The 20,227-nt window shown below is 41.8% G+C and overlaps 1 protein-coding gene and 1 non-coding gene across 3 annotated transcripts in view; one reads left to right on the top strand and one right to left on the bottom strand.

Moving 5' to 3' along the window:
• The window catches only part of LOC125888970 (tensin-2-like), a 38,593-nt gene extending 24,675 nt beyond the window's left edge, over window positions 1–13,918 (top strand). The window contains exons 5-26 of one of the 2 annotated variants that reach the window (XM_049576631.1): window positions 43–92; window positions 254–437; window positions 733–783; window positions 894–1,016; window positions 1,117–1,181; window positions 2,747–2,830; window positions 2,942–3,054; window positions 3,212–3,272; window positions 3,562–3,637; window positions 4,126–4,255; window positions 5,557–5,622; window positions 5,710–5,826; window positions 5,919–7,316; window positions 7,420–7,570; window positions 7,677–8,533; window positions 8,631–8,762; window positions 10,253–10,345; window positions 10,556–10,633; window positions 10,818–10,895; window positions 11,103–11,271; window positions 11,969–12,037; window positions 12,542–13,918. In XM_049576631.1, the coding sequence (XP_049432588.1) occupies window positions 43–92; window positions 254–437; window positions 733–783; window positions 894–1,016; window positions 1,117–1,181; window positions 2,747–2,830; window positions 2,942–3,054; window positions 3,212–3,272; window positions 3,562–3,637; window positions 4,126–4,255; window positions 5,557–5,622; window positions 5,710–5,826; window positions 5,919–7,316; window positions 7,420–7,570; window positions 7,677–8,533; window positions 8,631–8,762; window positions 10,253–10,345; window positions 10,556–10,633; window positions 10,818–10,895; window positions 11,103–11,271; window positions 11,969–12,037; window positions 12,542–12,686 (4,290 nt within the window). In that variant the 3' untranslated portion in view covers window positions 12,687–13,918. Of the gene's footprint in view, window positions 1–42; window positions 93–253; window positions 438–732; window positions 784–893; window positions 1,017–1,116; window positions 1,182–2,746; window positions 2,831–2,941; window positions 3,055–3,211; window positions 3,273–3,561; window positions 3,638–4,125; window positions 4,256–5,556; window positions 5,623–5,709; window positions 5,827–5,918; window positions 7,317–7,419; window positions 7,571–7,676; window positions 8,534–8,630; window positions 8,763–10,252; window positions 10,346–10,555; window positions 10,634–10,817; window positions 10,896–11,102; window positions 11,272–11,968; window positions 12,038–12,339; window positions 12,389–12,541 lie in introns of those variants that run through there. The other variant, XM_049576640.1, reaches the window with a different exon arrangement.
• A 251-nt stretch (window positions 13,919–14,169) lies between these two features.
• On the bottom strand, window positions 14,170–14,241 carry trnaq-uug (transfer RNA glutamine (anticodon UUG)). Its single transcript has one exon. It is a non-coding gene; the product is annotated as a tRNA-Gln (tRNA).
• Between the last annotated feature and the right edge of the window lie 5,986 nt (window positions 14,242–20,227).

Below are 20,227 nucleotides of genomic sequence, written 5' to 3'. Positions count from 1 at the left end.
TAATTACTGCAGCACACTCACTCTTTTGTGACTGTTTCTCAGCACGGCTCCATTAAATCTACACAACAGAAGAAGAGAGGCTCCATACCAAGGTACCAAGAAGCCTGAATTACACATCAAACAAAAGAAAGTCATATTATATTATTTAATAGTCACAGTTATAAGATGCACAGTAAAATAAACATTAAGGAGCTTAAACTGTGATTCGTCTTAATGAACAAACAATTGAACAATGGACTCTCACAATGTCCAGGAGTAAAAGTGTGGAACAAGTGATGGAGCACGTGATGGAGCGCCACTACGACTTTGACCTGACCTACATCACAGAGAGGATCATCTCTGTCTTCTTCCTGCCGGACCTGGAGGAGCAGCGGTATCGCAGAAACCTACAAGAAGTGGCCTCCATGCTGAAATCCAAGCACCAAGACAAGTTCTTGGTTAGTCATAAAACTGCAAACAATATAAACTTACTGTTGTAAAAGGTCTCTTAAAAGGATCAAATAATGAGGTCATAGCTGCTATTAAAAGTTTTATTAAACAAATGAAATGGGTTTTATTTGCATATTTGTGTAACTATCCTGAAAGGTCGCTGCTTTAAGGCCTTGATAAGGTCTATAAACTACCACATCCTTCATTACACTGTGTCCTTTAAATCTGTATTTTTTGCAGAGTTTGTGAAAACAGTATGTATAACAGATTTGTGATATCATCTTATGTGTCTGCCTTTTCCAGCTACTTAATTTATCAGAGAAGAGACACGATATCACCAGACTTAACCCAAAGGTATGAAGTATTCACATGCTTAAAGATGACAGATCACCTCAAGGTTAATGGACAGGTGTGACTTATTCGAAAACCAGATTTTGAAACGTCTTTCCTCCTCTGCGGTTCAGGTGCAGGACTACGGCTGGCCTGATGTTCACGCCCCACCTCTGGACAGGATTTGTGCTGTATGTAAAGCCATGGAGACCTGGCTGACCTCTGACCCCCAGAATGTGGTGGTCCTCCACTGCAAGGTCAGTGCAGCCTGAATCCACGTGTGCTTGCTTTGCTGTGAGAAAATCTGAACCCGTGGGGAGAGTTTTTTCATTGTCACTTTGATGTGTGTTCTGACAGGGAAACAAAGGGAAGACGGGGGTCATTGTGGCAGCCTACATGCACTACAGCAAGATATCAGCTGGGTAATCTGCACTCCTTATACCAGCATGTGTTCAGATACGTTATCCATTTAAATGTAACCCTGCCATCAAAGCTACATTTCAGTCAAGAAAAACTGGATCCCTATCAACCTTACAACAACTGTGCACAGAAGCTGAGAATGGCCGTGCTTGCAATATTTTTTTAAATGCTGTTATCTCAAGATAATTTTGTTTTCATCATCTCATTCATTCTCTCGATAAAATAAGCTTTATCTCATGATAACAAATGAATTAATCCGTTATCACAAGGAAACAAAATGCTATTTCCTTTCATTACTTAAAATGTTTATCAGAGATCAGAGTGCTATGCCAGCATATGTAGATGGCTTCTTGACAACTGTAGCAACTGATTTAAGCTAAAAAATGTATGATCAAGGAGTACTCATTATTTATCTAGCATCATACTGTTTTTCAAACAAGGTCTAATTAAGGGAAAGAAATTGCATTGTGTCTTTCAGTTAGAGATAACATTCAGATCAGTCCGTCAGTTATGAATCCTCTGTGACAGTGATCTTGGAGGCTGAAATCAAGTGTGACCAAATTAAACAGACACTCATTTTCAACTTTAAGCTCTATAATCATTTATTTTTGATATCTGTATTACCTCTTGTATTCTCTTTGACTTCCTTATTTATACTTATCCTTTTGGACTGTCTGCACCGTGGATCAATTCAGAGTGAAACGTTGTTTAGATTCTCTGTATATGTTATATGACTGTAGAATTGACAATAAAGCATCTTGAGTCTTGAATCCCGGGGTCTGGAGAAAACAACAGTCAGTCATTTCTCATAAATTATGTTGTTATCTTGAGTAATCGAAATAATCGTAACCAGTAATCATTGAGTAACCTTTTGCGTTCTCAAGAGTCGACAAAAATAAGCACAATATCACAAGAAAACAAGCTCTGTTATCTCTATTAAACAAAATAATTAACTTGTGATTTCCAGATAACAGCATTAAAAAAATAATTGCAAGCACAGCTGCTCTCAGCTTCCATAATTTGTTTTCATCAACGCAAAGGCCATCTTTGATTACTGTCAGTGATAGCTTGGCCAATGTGATCACTGTAGGGCTGGAATTAATGATACTTTTTATTATTGGATAATCAGCATCAATAAGCACTGGGTCTATATAATGTTCAAAAGTAGTTACAAAATGCCCCAATTTCACAGACCCCAGTTGACATATTTAAATTGCAGTACCTAAAGATATTCTGTTTAGTCTAAGCAAACTTGCAAAAGTTCAATTTGAGAGGCTGAAACCAATGTAGTTGAACTTTAACATTTAATCAAATTTTTGACAAATAATTTGATAGTCAACTATCATTTCAGCTTTGCTTTCACATTCTGGTATTATTGGCAAGCTCTAAATAGAGAAAATGTGATGGTCCAAAGAGCCTATAGATTAAATTTGTAGCCAAAGTCACCAATAACAGTAATGCTTTACTCAAGGCGCACACCTCAAAACACTTAATAATACTTCCTAATTTCTGCTTGCACAGATCTGTGCTAAAGCATTTATTAACACACCTCTGGTTGTGTCCACAGAGCGGATCAGGCTCTCACCACTCTCGCAATGAGAAAGTTCTGTGAAGACAAAGTCTCCTCTTCCCTACAGCCCTCTCAGAACAGGTGGGGCACACCCATACATCTTCTTCTTCTGCTACCTAACACTGCTTGTGTTGCCACTGTCATCGCTCCATGCTGTCATCATCACTGTATTTCCTCACCTCTCTTCTTCAGGTACATCTACTACTTCGGTGGGTTGCTGTCAGGCACCATCAAAATGAACAGCAGTCCTCTGTTCCTCCACCAGATCCTCATTCCATCACTACCAAACTTCCAGGCAGGAGGAGGTCAGTTTTACACAAACTAATGTTGTATAATAGCTTGCAGGGCAGTGATGGGAAGTCTTAGCTCTGGATAGTGAACAAAAAGAGTTTTACAATGCTGAAGGGAAAAAAAACAATAAAGCCTTTGTCTGCAAACTCTCCCCCTCCCCTGTCTCTTCAGGTTTCTATCCATTCCTGAAAATCTACCAGTCTCTACAGCTTGTCTACACCTCAGGCGTCTAGTAAGTACATGGCCAGTAGTCCAGTGACTGCGTATTCAGCTCACCTCCTGCGGGCAGACGCTTTTCCTTCCCCTGTCCCACTGACAGATGTTGTCTATACAGGCCACAGTCTTTGTTTAGGTGTAGGCTGCTCTGTGCTTATTTTAAAGTGAACATTGTTTACCACTATTTTACCCAACTGAGACATGTTTTGACTGGTTTTATGTGGGTTTTAAACTGGTGTGGCCATATTTTAAATTCTGTGTGTGTGTGTGTGTGTGTGTGTGTCTGTGTGTGTGTGTGTGCCCAGTGATCCCCAGAGCTCCAGGGCGAGGAAGCTGTGTGTGACTATGGAGCCAGCACTCTTATTAAAGGGGGACATCATGGTGAGAAACAGTTGAATCATATGTTACTAATTGGAAACCTTGCTTTAATTTTAATCCTATCCATATCCACAACTACAGCGCATCACTGCAATTACTGCAAAACCTCAATTGTTTACTAAGCTGCTTTTAAAAACACATGAATAAAATTCTCCTCTGACTTAGATTAAACCACTTACGCTACAAATTCTCTGTAGACTATGAACATGCATACCTGATTATTTTCTTACGCTGTCTTGCATGCCTCTTTGAGTGATATTCAGAGCCATTAAAGACCTAGATAGACATGCAAGTAGTTTATTTGTCCTGGAGGGTAATCAGTTGCCACGGCAGCAACACGCACCAAACATGCATGATCCAACTAAAAAGACTACTAAAAGAGATCGCATTAAAACTTGATTTACCATTTTGTGCTAATATGTTAACATTTTGAAACAGTCCGTGTGAAATGAGCTTTAGTATTTGAACACCTCTGTCATCCTCCTCTGCAGGTGAAGTGCTTCCACCGGCGAAGTAGAACAGCAGAGAGGGAGGTGGTGTTCAGAGTCCAGTTCCATACCTGTACCGTCCACGGAGCCCAGCTGTGGTTTGGCAAGACTGAACTGGATCTGGCCTGCACAGGTATGAAAAACAGTTTTGTAGGAAATGCATTAAATAAAAGGTAGAATTTTCAGTTTAGGTCATGAAGAAATTACAGAAGAGAGTATTGTGAAGGAGGGAGATTATGCTACATATATGCATAAGGAAAAGATTAGCAATACATCACTACTGGAAGGTTGTTTAAACCAGTGGTTCTCAACCAGGGATCCTTGAGGAAGTTGCAGGGGTCCCCAGAAAAATGGGGATAAGTTTATTTTCACTGTGAGTCATAAGAGTGACCATTCTGATCTCACCTTAGGTTTCACTTCCTCAACACTTATCTCCTCCACTGTAAATGACAACTAAAGAGTTCTGGTCTTCGTCATATCTAACATCCGAATTTTTTTCAGATGGAGGTCCCTGAAGCAGATAGGGGTCTATAACCTAATATTTATCAATTTAGGGGTCCTTGACATGAAAAAGGTTGAGAACCACTGGTTTGGCCTACACTAGTGCATGGTGGTGCAGTGGTTAGCACTATTGCCCCCCAGCAAGAGGGTTCCTGGTTCAAACCCAGGGTGGGGGAGTCCTTCTTTGAGGAAAATTGCATGTTCTCCCTGTGTCAGCATGGGTTTTCTCTGAGTACTCTGACTTCTTCCCACAATCCAAAGACATGCACATCAGATTAGTGACTCTAAATTGCCCATGAGTGTGAATGGTTGATTGTCTCTATGTGATAGCCCTACGATAGTCTGGTGAGCTGTCTGATGTCAGCTGGGATAGGCTCCAGCCCCCCCGCAACCCCCAGCAGCATAAGCGGTTACGGAAAATGAATGAATGAACAGTGCTTTAATGCACTAACATTTGAGTATATTGCAGCATCTGAGTATACAATTTAAAACCACTCTCAGTATATTTCTGTTGCTGTCTTGAAATGGTTTACACGGCTGTATAATTCAAGACCTACTTATTGCTCAGTCCATTGTGGTATGTGTGTATTTTGAGACAAATATCAAATGACAGTGTCAGTTTAGATGAAACAGAAAAGCTTGTACATGGCTCGGTAAGCAGCAGTCTCATGACAGTTGCTCTAAGTGCTACATGCTGACGCATGCATACAATGTATAAATAATATTATCCACACTCATGCATGAAAGTAAAAAGAAAACTCATTTCAGATACAATACTTTGAAGTGTTATGCTCTGTTTCCATTATGAAGAGTGAAAAGTATCTTTGGTGTTTCCACTTCACAGATTGCACTTTCTTGTGAATGTTTTTATCAGTCTGTGTAGTTACGGCCTGGATATTTTTAGTCACTGCCTTTATGATTGTCTTTCTGTAGATGACAGGTTCCCCCCAGATGCTACAGTCGAGTTTATCTTCTCCAGTGGGCCAGAAAAAATGAAAGGTGAATATTATCAACTGTCTGTCTGTCACTGCGTTTCTTTCTTTTTACGTCTTCATTTGCTTCATATCAAAATGTCGGCTTTCCAAGGTCGAGAATACCGCAAGAATGATGCCTCCATCAAAGTAGACTACAACACCTCAGACCCTGTGGTCAGATGGGATTCTTATGAGAACTTTAACCTGCACCATCAAGACAGCATTGAAAGTAAGAAGCACTCGCAATCACACAGCTGTAAAGAGTAAATTTACACCAGAGAGAGTCATCATAACATCATACCCTCTTCTTGTTTCTACCAGATATCTCTCATACGAGGGGCCCTCTGGACGGCAGTTTGTACGCCCAGGTGAGGAAGCGTCGAGGGCCGGGCTCGACTGCTTCGGGGGCGTCACCCAACGGCTGCCTCACTAGCAGTCCAACAGTCAAGCCTCAAACTCCCAGCCAGCCCCAGCCTCTCACCTATACCTCTGATTCAAGCCGCTCCTCGGTCCTCGCTGATCAACCGGAAGACACCTCTCCATCTATAAACCGCCCAGAAAGAGAAAACACTGACTCTCCTTCAAAGAGAGGAGACGGGGAAGATGGAGCAAAGGATAAAAGACGAGGGAAAGAAAAGGATAGAGAGACAGCAATTTTAGATGATGGAGACCCGTCAAGTCCTCAGGGTTTGAGGCGAGAGCATTCGTGTTGCGGTCGAGCAAAGTGTGGCGACGGTGGATGGGAACGGGAACGGGAGCCTTGTCTTTCTGATGTTCACTGCCTCGGCCGATGCAACAGCGTTAAAAAGAATCCAAAAAGCCAAACTCTGCCGGCCTTGCCATCCAAATCCATATCCCCACCTCCTCATTCAGCTCATATGGAACTCTGCCATCGACATAGTGCCCATCCTTTACCAGAACTGCCATGGGAACGTCCACCCCCACCCCCGCCCTGTCTCCTCAGGCCTTGCTACCCTTACTCCAGCCCTGAACACACCCACCCGCACAGCCACACCCTCCCAGCCTTAAACAGACTCTGCACTGGGGAGGAGTGTCACCTCCTCCATTATTCCAGCCACAATCCAGCCTCTCATCTCTCCCATCAGTCACTGCCCTCAAGTCCTTACAGGGAAATGTTCTTTGGCTCTCCAACACCATCCCCTGGTTGCCCCTGTCGGGACTGTGCCAGCAGGCGAGAGCACCAATCAGCCTCGGTTAGAGCATTCCACCCATTGCACCCCGACCAATCAGAAAGCCCACACTGGTCCCCAGGAGCAGGGATCCAGCGGACAAGAGAGGCGCCTCCACTGTGGGAAAGTGAAAATCCATGGGAGGTGGCGAGAGAGGCAGAGTTCTGGCAGTGCAAATCAGCCATGCCAGCATTTCGTGTCTGCCACTCCAGTTTGGATCAGAGTCCAAACCCGGAGCCTAGATATGCCATGGGACCTCATCAGGGTTACCCCAGCCCCCACTCTCTGATGGATGTGCGGGATGGAGCCAGCAGTGGGTACCACACTCCTCCACAGCCACGTTACTCCTGTCCCTGCTCTCCTTATCAGTCATCTCCAGCAGAGAGCCATGAGAGCAGGGGTTATGCCTCCGGGTATCACTCTGGATCAGCCTCGCCTCTGCCTGCCAATTGCCCCTCTCCAGGGAGAGGCAGGCTGCCTGAGACTCCCTCTGGATCGAGAGACCAGCAGCACATTGAGCATCACAAAGGTGAATGTTTTTTTTTCATTGAAATAACATGTTTCTTACTTTTTATTTTCCTCATTTCTTTGTTGTACCATCAGATAACCTTGTCTAATCTTACGTCTTTAAGTGGAACAGACCAAGGCTGATGCAGAGGATGACATATCCCAGGGTTCAGAGGGTAAATCGGACTCTAATGGCCAGTCAGGCACCCCTGGATTGGACTCTGACCATGACTACACAATCATTGGAAGCAGCAGCCCCACACACACAGAGGACAGGTGGTTGAAACTTTTCCTTTGTGACATTTATGAATGCTGAAAATAAAAATACATTAACCCAGATTTGTAGATAACTCTTTTTTTCCATACTTTGCCATTTCCTTAGTGTAACTGCTGACAGCCCTTCTCAAAGCCAAGAAACCTCTACACATCAGGAGTGCAGCACAAATAGCAGCAAAGCTGTTGCACCAATACCAAGAGAAATGCAAACCCAAAGTTCCAGCATATCCATAAGTTCCACACAACCATCAGGTGAGCAGAGTTTGAGCTCTGATGGAAGGCTTGGAGCAGCCAAGATCCCAGCAAGTCCACAGGGGTCTAAGACTTCAAACTATGCCACTGTCATCATCACCCCAGTCCAAGTGCAACTGAATGGCTCTGCCCTTCCTTGTGATACCCCATCTGATAGCAACAGAGCTTTGTCCATGAACCCCTCTGCCAGTCTCAGCTCTAGCCCTTCCACCACTTCCCCAAATTCTCCCATTGGCTCCCCAGACCTCCAGTCTTCTCCCACGCGTTCTACATCAGCAGTAGACACAGCTGGACAGAGACTGACTCCAGACAGAGATAACTCGGCTGACACAAAACCACCATCACCCGTGCCTGATGGATATCATACACCAACCTTCCCCTTAGCATCCTATTACTACCCATTACTAAATGTCCCTCACGTACCATACACTGGGTACACTGCAGTCACCATCCCAGCCATCCAGCCACCACTACCCGAGAAGAAACGTCTTTCATCCACACCAGGATCCCTGAACGGACACAACTCTCTACTCCGGGTCTCCTCAGCTCCTTCCCCGACACACCATGTTACTTTCTCCCCCTCTGTCGGAGAGCAGAGACGGGGTTCTTCACAACACAGCTGTAGGGACGAGGCAGACATCAGGGTCAATGCTAAGTTTGTCCAGGACAGCTCCAAGTACTGGTACAAACCAGGCATCTCCAGAGACCAAGGTGAGGGTTACGGTGGAGGATGATGATATATTGTCATTGGTGCATCTCTTATTTTACACTACAACATTAATACTCTCATGTGTCTTCTCTACCACAGCCATAGCTGTTCTGAAGGACAAGGAACCAGGAACGTTCCTCATCAGAGACAGTAACTCCTTCCAGGGGGCCTACGGCCTGGCCCTCAAGGTGGCCACCCCTCCTCCTAATGCCAACATCTCTGGCAGCAAAGGTATCCATTATTAATTTTTTTGTTGATATCAATGAACTGGCTTCCAGTGGCCCTTTTTTGACATGACACAGTGGGAAAAGCACATAATAAAATGAACAATGGCTGAATTCCATTTCGATGGGTCCTGCTATTGTGCATGCTGGCTCACTGACACACTGGCCCTGATTACACCTAGTATTACCATGCCTCTAGGGTGATAATATCCCATTTGGACAGCTCTAAGTACAGGTGTAAATGAACCCAATGTGTCCTTAATGTGTCTTGAGATCCAATTACTCCATTATTTGATAGTGATACGGCCATAATTCTTTAAGCAGTATGTACGCTAGTGTGTCCTGGGCCACAAGGACCACCTGCTCCACTGACATCCTCTGCAAAGGCAAAAGTTCATACTCATCTGCGGGTAATGGCATTGTTTTAAAATGTGAAACAACACCAGGATGTCAAAGATCTTGGCTGATTTGGTTTGCCTAAATGCCAAGAAATAGTACTGTAGTATTTTGTGTTTTTCCTGCACACCAAGGCCTTTGCAAATTTCTCCTTCACAGGAAGCGCACTTCTTCTTCTTTTAATTTCCAGCATTGAAGTGCAGTGCTCCGTCCTGCTGGTTAAAAAACAACAACCCATTTGGTATTTGCAGATGTTAATAATGTACATGTCTATTTGCATAATAGACCATTTCATTGCTATTCTGTTGCTAGGACGACAGCTCTGGTCTCTGTTTACTTCCTGTCAACAACTGCATTAACAAAAATTCAACAGGAAATATTCTTGGACCCATTTACAATGTTTATGTTGTCAAGTCTGAGACAGTCTATAGAGTGAGGAAGTGAGATCCAATCACAAGTGGTCACTCGAGACGCATGTTAATACCAGTTGTAAAAAGGGCCACAATCATGGCTTAAGGCTCACTTATATTCCCTTTACATTCCAAAATAGATATGTCCATTTCAAACACTGTAAACGTCACTGTCCTCATACTTCCGTAGTTTATGATAGCCAAGATACGGCCATGAATGGCACTAAGGTTGTATCTTGCTTGAACTACACTACACTGCCTCCACGATCTCTGGTGGTACTGCTGCATTTCGTCCATGTCACCATGTAACACCAGTGCTTTCTCTACTATGACAAGTCAAATGTCTAATGTGAAAAAGGCCTTTAGGTGTTTTTCTTGGCACCGGTCGAGTCACATCATTCTCCTGTTCAACACTTAAAGAAATTTGATGCCAGTGTTATGTGCTTTAGTGGTTGATAATTGTAGTAGTAGTTTCATTCATCTACTAAGGGTTCATTCTTATTGTTACGCATCCATGTGTATGTATCTCCATTTTTGCTGCAAGAACAACATGACAGAGTCCATATTATATTCTTTTTTTTTTTTTAGTTTTTTCCCCTGCATCCTTATAGAATATGTTCTGCAGCAACACAGTCTGCCTTATTTTTCATCCTCACTCCCCCTCCTCTTCCCCTCCTCTCCTCCCTCCCAGGGGACCCTCTGGAACAGCTGGTGCGACACTTCCTCATCGAGACTGGGCCACGGGGAGTGAAGATCAAGGGCTGTCAGAACGAGTCCTACTTCGGTCAGTTATTTGAGGGACACAACTGTCACGATACGATTCGTATATTTAGTTACGTACAAGATACTGAGACTGATCATTTTTAACTTGTAAAGCTAAAGGAAGTATTTATTTACGTCCTTCACAGTCCCGTTATCCTCCTTTTAATGCCTTTTAATCTGTCATAATCACAATCTGTGTAACCTATTTTCTCTTTCTCTGTCTTTGTCTCAGGAAGTTTATCTGCGCTGGTGTACCAGCATTCAATTACTCCTATCTCACTGCCGTGTGCCCTTCGCATCCCAGAAAAAGGTAAAATCCATAGTATTTAGATGTTGTGACCTTTATTCCAAAATTAAATATCTCCCTTTTTAAATAAGATATACTTATTACAAGAGAACAATTAACACTTCAGTGAGTAGCAGGTTATTACAACAGTCTGGATCCTCATAAATTAGACAGTACTGTTATGTAACTGTAGACTATGATGTTTCAGATCTGGTTGGGGAGCTTCAGGAGATGCAAAGTGCCACAAACACCAGCACAGCGGCTGACCTCCTCAAACAAGGAGCAGGTAGTACATGCACTGGCCTGTTTAGTGTTTGGTGATTCTGTTGTTACATGAACTGTTACAGTGGATCACATGCAGCGCAGTAGTTGTAGTTCTTTGTTTTGACCAGCAGAGACTGATCAAACCTCATATATATCCATAGGACCATGGGCTATAAGTACACACTGTTTACATTAATCTGTATTTTCTCATCTCTCTCTCATATACTAGCTTGCAACGTGCTCTACCTGAACTCTGTGGAAACTGAATCATTGACGGGCCCTGAGGCGATCTCAAAGGCAACCAAGTGTACTTTGGCCCTGAATCCACGCCCAGTGGCGACAGTGGTCCACTTCAAAGTGTCCGCTCAGGGCATCACTCTAACCGACAGCAAAAGAAGGTACATCTTAGACACATCGGTCTTTCTTCTTAGTAACATTATGAGAGTTTTAATTCAGTGGATGTGACTGGTAATTTCATTTAAAAAAAAAGCTGTCTGACACATGTACACCAGTTTGATAGAAAACTAGGATACTTAGAGCGACGGTTCACCCCAAAATCAAAAACAGTATTCTTCCTCTCACCTGTAGTGCTATTCATTAATCTAGATTGTTTCGGTGTTAGTTGCTGAGTTTTGGAGCTAGAGACCGTAAAGTTTTCTGCTTTAATACATTTGAAAAACTCAACAGCAATGTCTCTTTTCAAAGTTCATGACCCAGTTACTCACACTAATCCATAGACCTTGTTGTGAGTAGTTTCATGTAGGAACTACTTTCTTTCTACCAAACTACACCCGCAAACCCTATCACATCAAAGAAAGAATCAAGCGTGCATCTACTGCTCCTCACCTAGCACCACAGAGCTTGCTAACATTACAGCTCGGCTGAGGAAAACGCCATTAATGTTTACATCTGGTGCTGTCACAAGAACGAGCCTCTCATCTTGAGTTGACATACACTTCCTTCTGCACAGTGAAACGGAAACAATCTAGACAGATAAGTAGCATTACACGTAAGGACTGGCGTTAAACTGTAAACTGTGCCTTTAAAGTGAATGCCAAAGACAACTGACTCATAAAACTGTTTGTGTGTCCACAGGCTATTTTTCAGGAGGCACTACCCAATCAACAGTGTGACTTTCAGCAGTCTCAACCCCCAAGACCAGAGGTGAGTCCCTGACACGTATCAAACACTGACGGTATGATTTAATAGGAGGTATATGTGCTTATATGTGTTACTGCTGATTGTCTTCAGTAACAGCAGCAACATGTATGCTTTCTGCTGCTGCACAAATACTCAATGTATTTACTTATATTTTGTAAATATAAGTTTTCTGTCTGCTTCAATACTCTGGGAGGTGAATGTAGATTCGTAGTGACTGCCTAGTCTTCATATAACAGTCTCCATGTCTTTGTTATTCATGTTTCCTACGTTTTGTCTCTGTCTCTATTCGTGTGCCCGTGCTTCAGGTGGACTAACTCTGATAGCACGTCAAGCAAGTAAGTGCTTGCTTCTCTGTGGGGTTTTTTCCTTGGCGAGTGACTTTGCATGGCAGTTAATCACAATCAGATTTATTACTCTGACTTATTGAGACCGAATCTGGTTTCTTTCAGTGCCAAATGTTATCAGCTCTCCCGTCTTCTCACCTCTCACGTCTCCTTTTTGCTGCAGGATGTTTGGCTTTGTGGCGAGGCGGACAGGCAGCGCTACAGAGAACGTGTGTCACCTGTTTGCAGAGATGGACCCCGAGCAGCCAGCCGTGGCCATTGTCAACTTTATCAACAAAGTCATGCTGGGACCACAGCTACGCAGATGAGACAACTGGGGAATCTGAAAAGTCTGGACTAGTGGGGATCTGGGAGAGATGTTAATATGGATTTTAACAAAGCGTGCGTGACTACATTTGTGCTTGCATTTGTACAGATGGCACCACTGTGCTCGGCTGTATGACTGTTTCTATTCAGATCACTGCTCTGCAGGGCAAAGTATTGCTTATATGTCAGTTTACAGAGCAAACCATTAGAGAGGAATAGTTTGATAAGCCAAAGACTGACCTAACTTTGTCTGCCAAATGAGATTGAGATGAGAGTTTGGGTTTTTTGTTTTATTTGCTGTTAATAAAGTTATTTTAGTTGTATTCCTGTTCACATCATGTACAACAATCACATGACACATGACAATCCATGTACCACACTGTTATTTGTATTAAAGTTTCTCAACATCAACATTTAAAGCTCAAGGAAAAATGGTTAAGTGTCAAACAAGTAGTAAAATGCAAGAGTTGTGTTTTAAGGTGTAAAGTGGCCTAAATGCAATTTTGGTCCTTATGCAATGTGAGAAACAGTAAAGGACGTGATTGCAGATCAGATATTATGTATTTTGATTATCTGAGGACAAAGGCTACATTTTAACTCAGTGGTTACGTACATATTTTGTAACTGACTATATTTGTTCTTGATGCAAGTATACTGTTAAAAGGTTTTTAAGCACAGATTTAGAGGCATATTATGCTTGACTTGCCTACAATTTAAAACGGATAATTTAAAATGTTATGTGGCTACTAACATAAGCAGGTAAAAGGGGGGACAGCCCTAAAAATGTTTTAAGACATTTCTACAGCTATGACTAATAAATAGCCTTACTAAGTGATGTCTCACGTGGGGAAACCCTACAATGTCTGCAATGTTGGTTTTGTCATTATAAAAAGAGCCAGTACCAGAAATGTCTCCATATCACATATTAGTCTCGGCCCTGCTTATGTTCCTATTTGACTAACCGATATCCACGGCAACACGATAAGTGACTTATGTTTCACTTTAAGCCAAAGACTTCATTATTGTGTAAAAAGTTGTTTTTATCAATACTTTTTGTTTTTGTTTGGTATGTGTTTTCTATAAACGGATACGGTAGTTAGATGACTTCAGCACAATTATTGTTTTTCATAATGGATTTTTATGTAAAAGAAGTAATATATTTTAGGTCTCTGAGAAGAATGGTGTATGTCATATTTGACAGGAAATTTGAGTAATAAAATGGAATTGAATTCAAGTGTATGCTTCATTATTTCAAGGCTTCATGTAAAACATAGTTTAAGATATTTTACTAATTTGCAGACGCTATGGTTTATTTGCATTTGCCCTTTTTGGTTAACTGGTTAGTACATGTCGGTGTGATATATACGACTTCAGTATGAAATTATTTCCTTATGCTCAATGTCTGCACTTACCTATTACCTTGAAAGAGCACGATTGGTCACACAAGCTTTCATACTGCTTGGACAATGGGAGTTCAAAAGGATGAGGTCCCACCGAGATTTGAACTCGGATCGCTGGATTCAAAGTCCAGAGTGCTAACCATTACACCATGGGACCAACTCCGCTAAATGAGGCCACAGATCTCTACTTGAAGCCATAATGTGTCCTATATCTCCTGTTCATGTATTCTTCTTTTGACATATGTCTCTGCATACGGTTAAAGTCTTTATCAGAGTGCCAACTACCCCGTGTTTCGCCATTGCTAGTTAGCTAACGGAGGCTAAGTTAACCTAGCTAACTCAGCTAGCAGAACTCGCTGTGTGTGGTGAGAAACAGCAGCAAGCAGCGCAGTGTAAAATAAGATGTAGCTTGTTATGAACCTACGCATCCACCTACAGGTGCAGACAGTCCACCACGTTTGTCTCACCGAGCCTGTCGATATGTGTTATTAAATACATCACTGAAGGTTTGAGGGTCACGTCAATTACTTTCTTTAATTTCTGCTAGCTAGCTGCTCCTTATCCGATTTCGGCTCGTCAAAATAAAAGCTGTGTTTTCAAAATAAAAGATTAGATTATATAACTGCTAAAATGTGTCAAACCAGTTATTTTTTATGAGTTTGTACAGTAACGACTTATGCAGTTGAATTTTAACAACAGCTTTCATGCAAGCATACCTGACTGCATAAACAGTAGAAGAGAAAATGTTATTTACCTTAAAAAAAAAGCCTCAGGAAATGTAGGAATAGTGGAGGGATAAAGGCATCAACAACTGGTACCTGATGAGCAGGAGGTGGTGCAAAAAAGGGGAGGCATGTCAAAAAAAAAAAATTAAGCTCTGTTTTTTATTTTTGGCTTAGGGGAAGGACATACAAATTTAAATGGTTGTATATTTTGTATTTATTTTATCGCAGTTTTTTTAAGAGATCATGTTTTCTTTCAAATATTACCAAAATACATCATTTATAATGGCCACTAACTGCAAAATCAGAAATTCTTATTGCATTTTTAAACTTCCAACTGTCCTTGGACACAAAATGTGCAACAAACACTTCCATCAGAAAAAAAATAACCAAAACCAAGCTCAAAATAGTGGCATTTCATCAAAATTACTCCATTCTTCATGTCATATTTAAAATTTGGACATAAATTTGGACACAAGCTAACCAGTCTGCACAATAAGAGTGAAAACCCGTGGCTTTTCTCAACACCAGGAATTTGTCTTCAACTTTTACCTTTCAAACTTTAAAGGGTAAGTTTTAAAAATCTAATAACTCTGTCAGTCACCCAAGGAGTGTAAGAGCCACTTTAGCACATATTAACATTTGATAAGAATTTCTGTGTTGATATGACATATCATATAGGTTCTGATGACATTTAAGTTTACGCAACAGTTTCTGTATATTTTGAATAGTGTATGGTGGACTATACTGAAGTTACGTTTATATTTACTTTATTTATGTGTTAGAATGCAGGCACAAGTTATTTATGCCAGGTATGGTGCCGTAAAGCAGTTTAGTGCGCATGACAGGAGGAGAGTGTGGACAACGTCATGGGCAAAGGACAACGTGAAGTTTTGTCGATTTGGATCAGAATAAGTTTTTGACCCTGTTATGCAGTGTTAATGTGTAATAACGGGAATACGATGAGAATATATAGACTTGGCATGCCGTTTTGTTTCTTTTTTTAGATTCTCAGTAAACCTCACAAACTTAGTGGCCTAGGAACTTTGGTACATTAAAACATCCACTACGAGGAGGCTAAATGAAAAATATTTCTAGCTACAGGGAGAGTCAAGATAAATAAATATATTTTAAAAAGTCACACCCCAGCCACCCCCTATTCTGATACCTCTGATAAGTAAAGAACAGTCTCTAACTCCAGCTGCTCCGTGACTAAGGGTAAAAGATTGTTTGTGCTGGCACGAATGGGGTTGGTTTGTGCATTTTACATTACCAGAACACAGTAACTATTATTAGGTGTTCAGAAGCACCTAATAATGAACCAGATAGGTTTTCAGACCCATCTGTTGTGCAGGTTCCATTCTCAACACTCGATCCAGTTGACTGGGTTGGGAGACAGGGGTAGTCACTTATGTAATAAACTATAATATAACGTCTTGATGCTTATTTTGTCCTGTATTGCTGAGGAACAATAAAGGCTCCACTTTGGTGTGATTGCCTGGAACTAGCTCAACCGGTTGCATAGCAGCACATTGGCAGGCACCCAGGGATTCCTGGCTGACTTCCTGGGTGCTATTTCAAAAATGTAACACTGTAAGATTTAGCACTGTAGTGTTGTTATAGCCCAGGGACTCACATGGGATAGTACAGTATAGTAATGGTGGCCATGCTGTCCCTCATCCTCCCACAAGAGGGAACTAGAGGGACTTCAATAGGCTGTGATAATCCTCTTGTGTAGTCAGATCTCCATATTGCAGCTCCCGGCGAGCTTCTGGAGGAAAACAGTAGTACCAGGGTATGAGGTTTCAGATTTTTCTCTCTGTGAATGAAAGATCACAGCCAGTCTCGCCGCATTGCTAAATGTGAGAGCTGGATCATGTGTCAACTGTAATACCTGTATTCAATAAGTATTGTTATTCCTGTGCTTTATGAAGTCTAAGAACTGTAGGAGTCCAGGAACAGCCTCCACCCCCTCTCAGCTTTCTTCTGAGGAATTAATAGAAAGGAAAATAACCTTTGGTCCCATAGGCCAATATTTGAAGAGGAAAAAAAGGAATTCCAACAATGCTCAATGTTTGCTGCAACACAAAACGCGGACGACAAGAGAGATATATTAGTTTGTTTGAGGAGAAAACACATGCACTCACACAATAGTAATACGAAACCTTAAGTAACACATTAAAACAACTTCTGTAAGTGTGTTTCATTCACTTTTATCACTGATAGAATTGTATAGCTACTCACAAACCCACTTCCCTCTAATTTCTATTGGTTTATTATTAATGCTGAGAGAAGAAGAACATATTGATTGTTTATCATCAAGTCTTACATAAAGGGTGAAGAAAAAAAAGAGAGAAATATACAATAGTAAACAGTGCCATGGAGGCTGATATTTGGTTATGAAACTAACGGTTTGATGGCATTAAGGACAACGCTGTCCGGAACCTGTTGGCTCTGGAAACAATCCCCTGGTAATGTTTTCCAGAAGAACAGGACTGCATAGTTTGAGGCTAAGGATGAGTGTGGTCTCGAATGGGCCTCCTTTAAGCGTCTCCTGTGGTAAATGTCCTGGAGGGATGGTCGTTTATTGCCTGTGAGAAACTATGCTGTTTACATCACCTGCTGTACAGCTTTACAGTCCAGGGCGGTGCAGCGTGGACACCACACGGTGATGCAGCTGCTACAGATACTCTAAATGTAGCACATGTAGAAGGTAGTGAGGATCTACGGAGCCAAGCTGAATTTACACGTCAACATCGCGCAGTATTGCTGATCCAAAGGAACTTGAAACTGCTGACTGTCTCCACTTAGGGCATATTGATGAGAACGAGTTTACAATTATCTCCTTCACCTTGTTGTCCTGGCACCATATTTAAGAGTCTCACCTCTGCCTTGTAAGCAGTCAGTGTCAGATGCTATGTTTAATGCACACACAAACCAGGTTATTGGGAGACATCACAAGATATAAAATAATTGGTTTACATACCCTTCATTCATCTGACTACTCTTAAACCTCTTACCAGTGGCTAGGATGACAGCAGATTACCCTTACCATATTAGTAGCTATTCCTTACTTTGCACATGTCTAAAATACAAATCACAAACATCCAGCTGTTTAGCAGACCATGTTTCAGAAATCCAGCTATTGTCAGGCTATCTTCTTTCATGAAAACACTAAGCGACTATACCGATAGCTGTGGTGTCATTCTCAAACTGATGAAAGTGCGGCTGTGCTGTGCCTCACAGTTATGTGTGATTAGGGAGTAATGGCGCGAGCTTAACACGCAGCCCAGGGTGTCCGCAGTGCTGAGAATGAGTGGAGGAAGTGCCAATCTCCACCAGCAGTGCTCTGCATTTCAGAAAGTCCAAGATTCGGTTGCACATGATGGTGCTCAGATGTGGTCCCTGAGGATGAAGAGAATCATATTGAAGGCTGTAATCAACAGTATTCTTGAAGCACTTTTTATGTCCAAATGTGACAGAGCAGCTTTTGGGTGCTCTGTGCTATAACTGCACATTGCCCAGGGGGAAGTGAGTCTGTGTGGGTTTTGAGCAGCAGCCCCTGGCATCCCATGATGACAGACGAAAGTGCAACAGGGTATTAGTCCCTGAGGCAGGATATCCTTGGTTCTGTAGGGACAACATGTATCACACTGACACATTACAAACTGGAGCAAAGGGCAAAGACTGAGTGTATCCACTAGAACATCAGCCAGCTGATCAGCACATGTTTCAGAATCTGGCCAGAGATTCTCTCAGGTGCTTTAGGGGAGTTGGTGCACCTGAGGCTCTGCTCACAGTGAGTGCTCTTAGACGTACATTGTTGTCCATACTATAATTCTCCAAACGTGTTAAGGATATGTTCAGCTTGTTCGGGAGGGAGGCAGATACATATGACACACAGCTGGGCTGCCCTTTGTGGTTAACTGAGGACTGACAAGGAAAAGAAAGATTTTTGACACATGATGTTTGATCAGTGGTGCCCCCAGAAATTATTTATAATGGCGGCCAGATGGGGCCACTGAACATTTTGGGGTGGCACACCAAAAAGCAAAAGCCGTACCTAAATTTCAGGAATTCTGTTATGCTGTTTTAGTCAGGCTGTTCTCATGCACTGTTGGTACGTTTTCCTATGTAAAGTAATGCACCAATATTCATAGATATACCACATAATGATGAGCCAGTCATTTTTGCATAACCCACGTATTTTGGAAGGCTGCAATCATGCCACTAATGCACTGACTAAAGTGAAGAAGGAAGTGGTCCTGAGCAGCCCACTTAGATGGCAGGCTGGGATGGTGGATGGTCACAAAACACAGGACTTTCCCCATGAGACCGGTGTTCGGAACCATGTGAACTATGAGTCATTTTAAGATATGTTTTTACCATGTTCCTTCTCCGAAATTTAGTTAGTACTTTAGTTGCCTAAAACCAAACCTCCGTAACTTTACATTAAGCGCATAACTTATTTCATGGGGTGCGAATTTGTAGGATATCATACAAACCATTGTATGAGGTTAAATTGTATTAGCAGTCTATATAGGCTAGCTGAAAATTACGTCGATATGGAGGGTTAAGGAATCGTATACTGATATACTTTGGTTTCTTATTTTACAGATAACATCACTGATTATCTGATGTGTAAGGACTTTTAGTGATACAGTTAACACCTTGAGTTCCACAACAGTCCTGTTTTAAAATGTTATATCTATGCATGTGTTAGGTGATTCATTGTTCTTCAAGTAGGCTGGTGGTCCTTTTCTTTAAAAAAGACAAATACATAGCTTTGATTTGAAGGATCGTAAGGATCAAAACATTTACTGGAAACAAGCCCTCAAAAGTTATAGGGGGGTTCTGGGTACCCAAATAACTAATTTTCATTCAGACATCTCAGAGTGAGAGTTCAAGGAACCCCTTTGAAAATGGTCATGCCAGTTTTGCCCTTGCCAGAATTAAGCCCAAATTTGGAGCATTATTTATCCCTCTGCCCCATAGGATCACATAGTTGTTACCAATGGATGCCCTAGAGACTGCTTATGCACAGGGCAAGCTTTGCACCAGCTTAAAAAATATGAGTGCCTTAAGACAGTAGAGTTGGTTTCCAATGGAGTGCCCCAATAATGGGTCCTAAAACACAGAAATGGGTTAGCATTTTATCATTTGCAGTTTCCTGGTGTTTTTAGTAAATGGGTTTCTTGAAAATAGAGTTTTTGGTTAGATGCTTGAAATACAGTCACACAAGCTTAAGAGATTTTCACATTTTGTTCTACCACAAAAAATATGTCGGTAAATAACCCACTCAGATTTTTTTTTGCTTTTTCTGTGTCTTCTGTGTCTGTGCCTGTGTTGCTAAGTGGTTAATTGAGCCAACAGAATGTCATCATACAAAACACGATTTTACAGCCTCGCTGTGGTGATGGC

This window comes from Epinephelus fuscoguttatus, linkage group LG1 (assembly GCF_011397635.1).
Source record: "Epinephelus fuscoguttatus linkage group LG1, E.fuscoguttatus.final_Chr_v1".
NCBI lineage: Eukaryota > Metazoa > Chordata > Actinopteri > Perciformes > Serranidae > Epinephelus > Epinephelus fuscoguttatus.
Note: the sequence above shows the minus strand (reverse complement) of the source record. Positions and strands in the feature narration are given on the sequence as shown.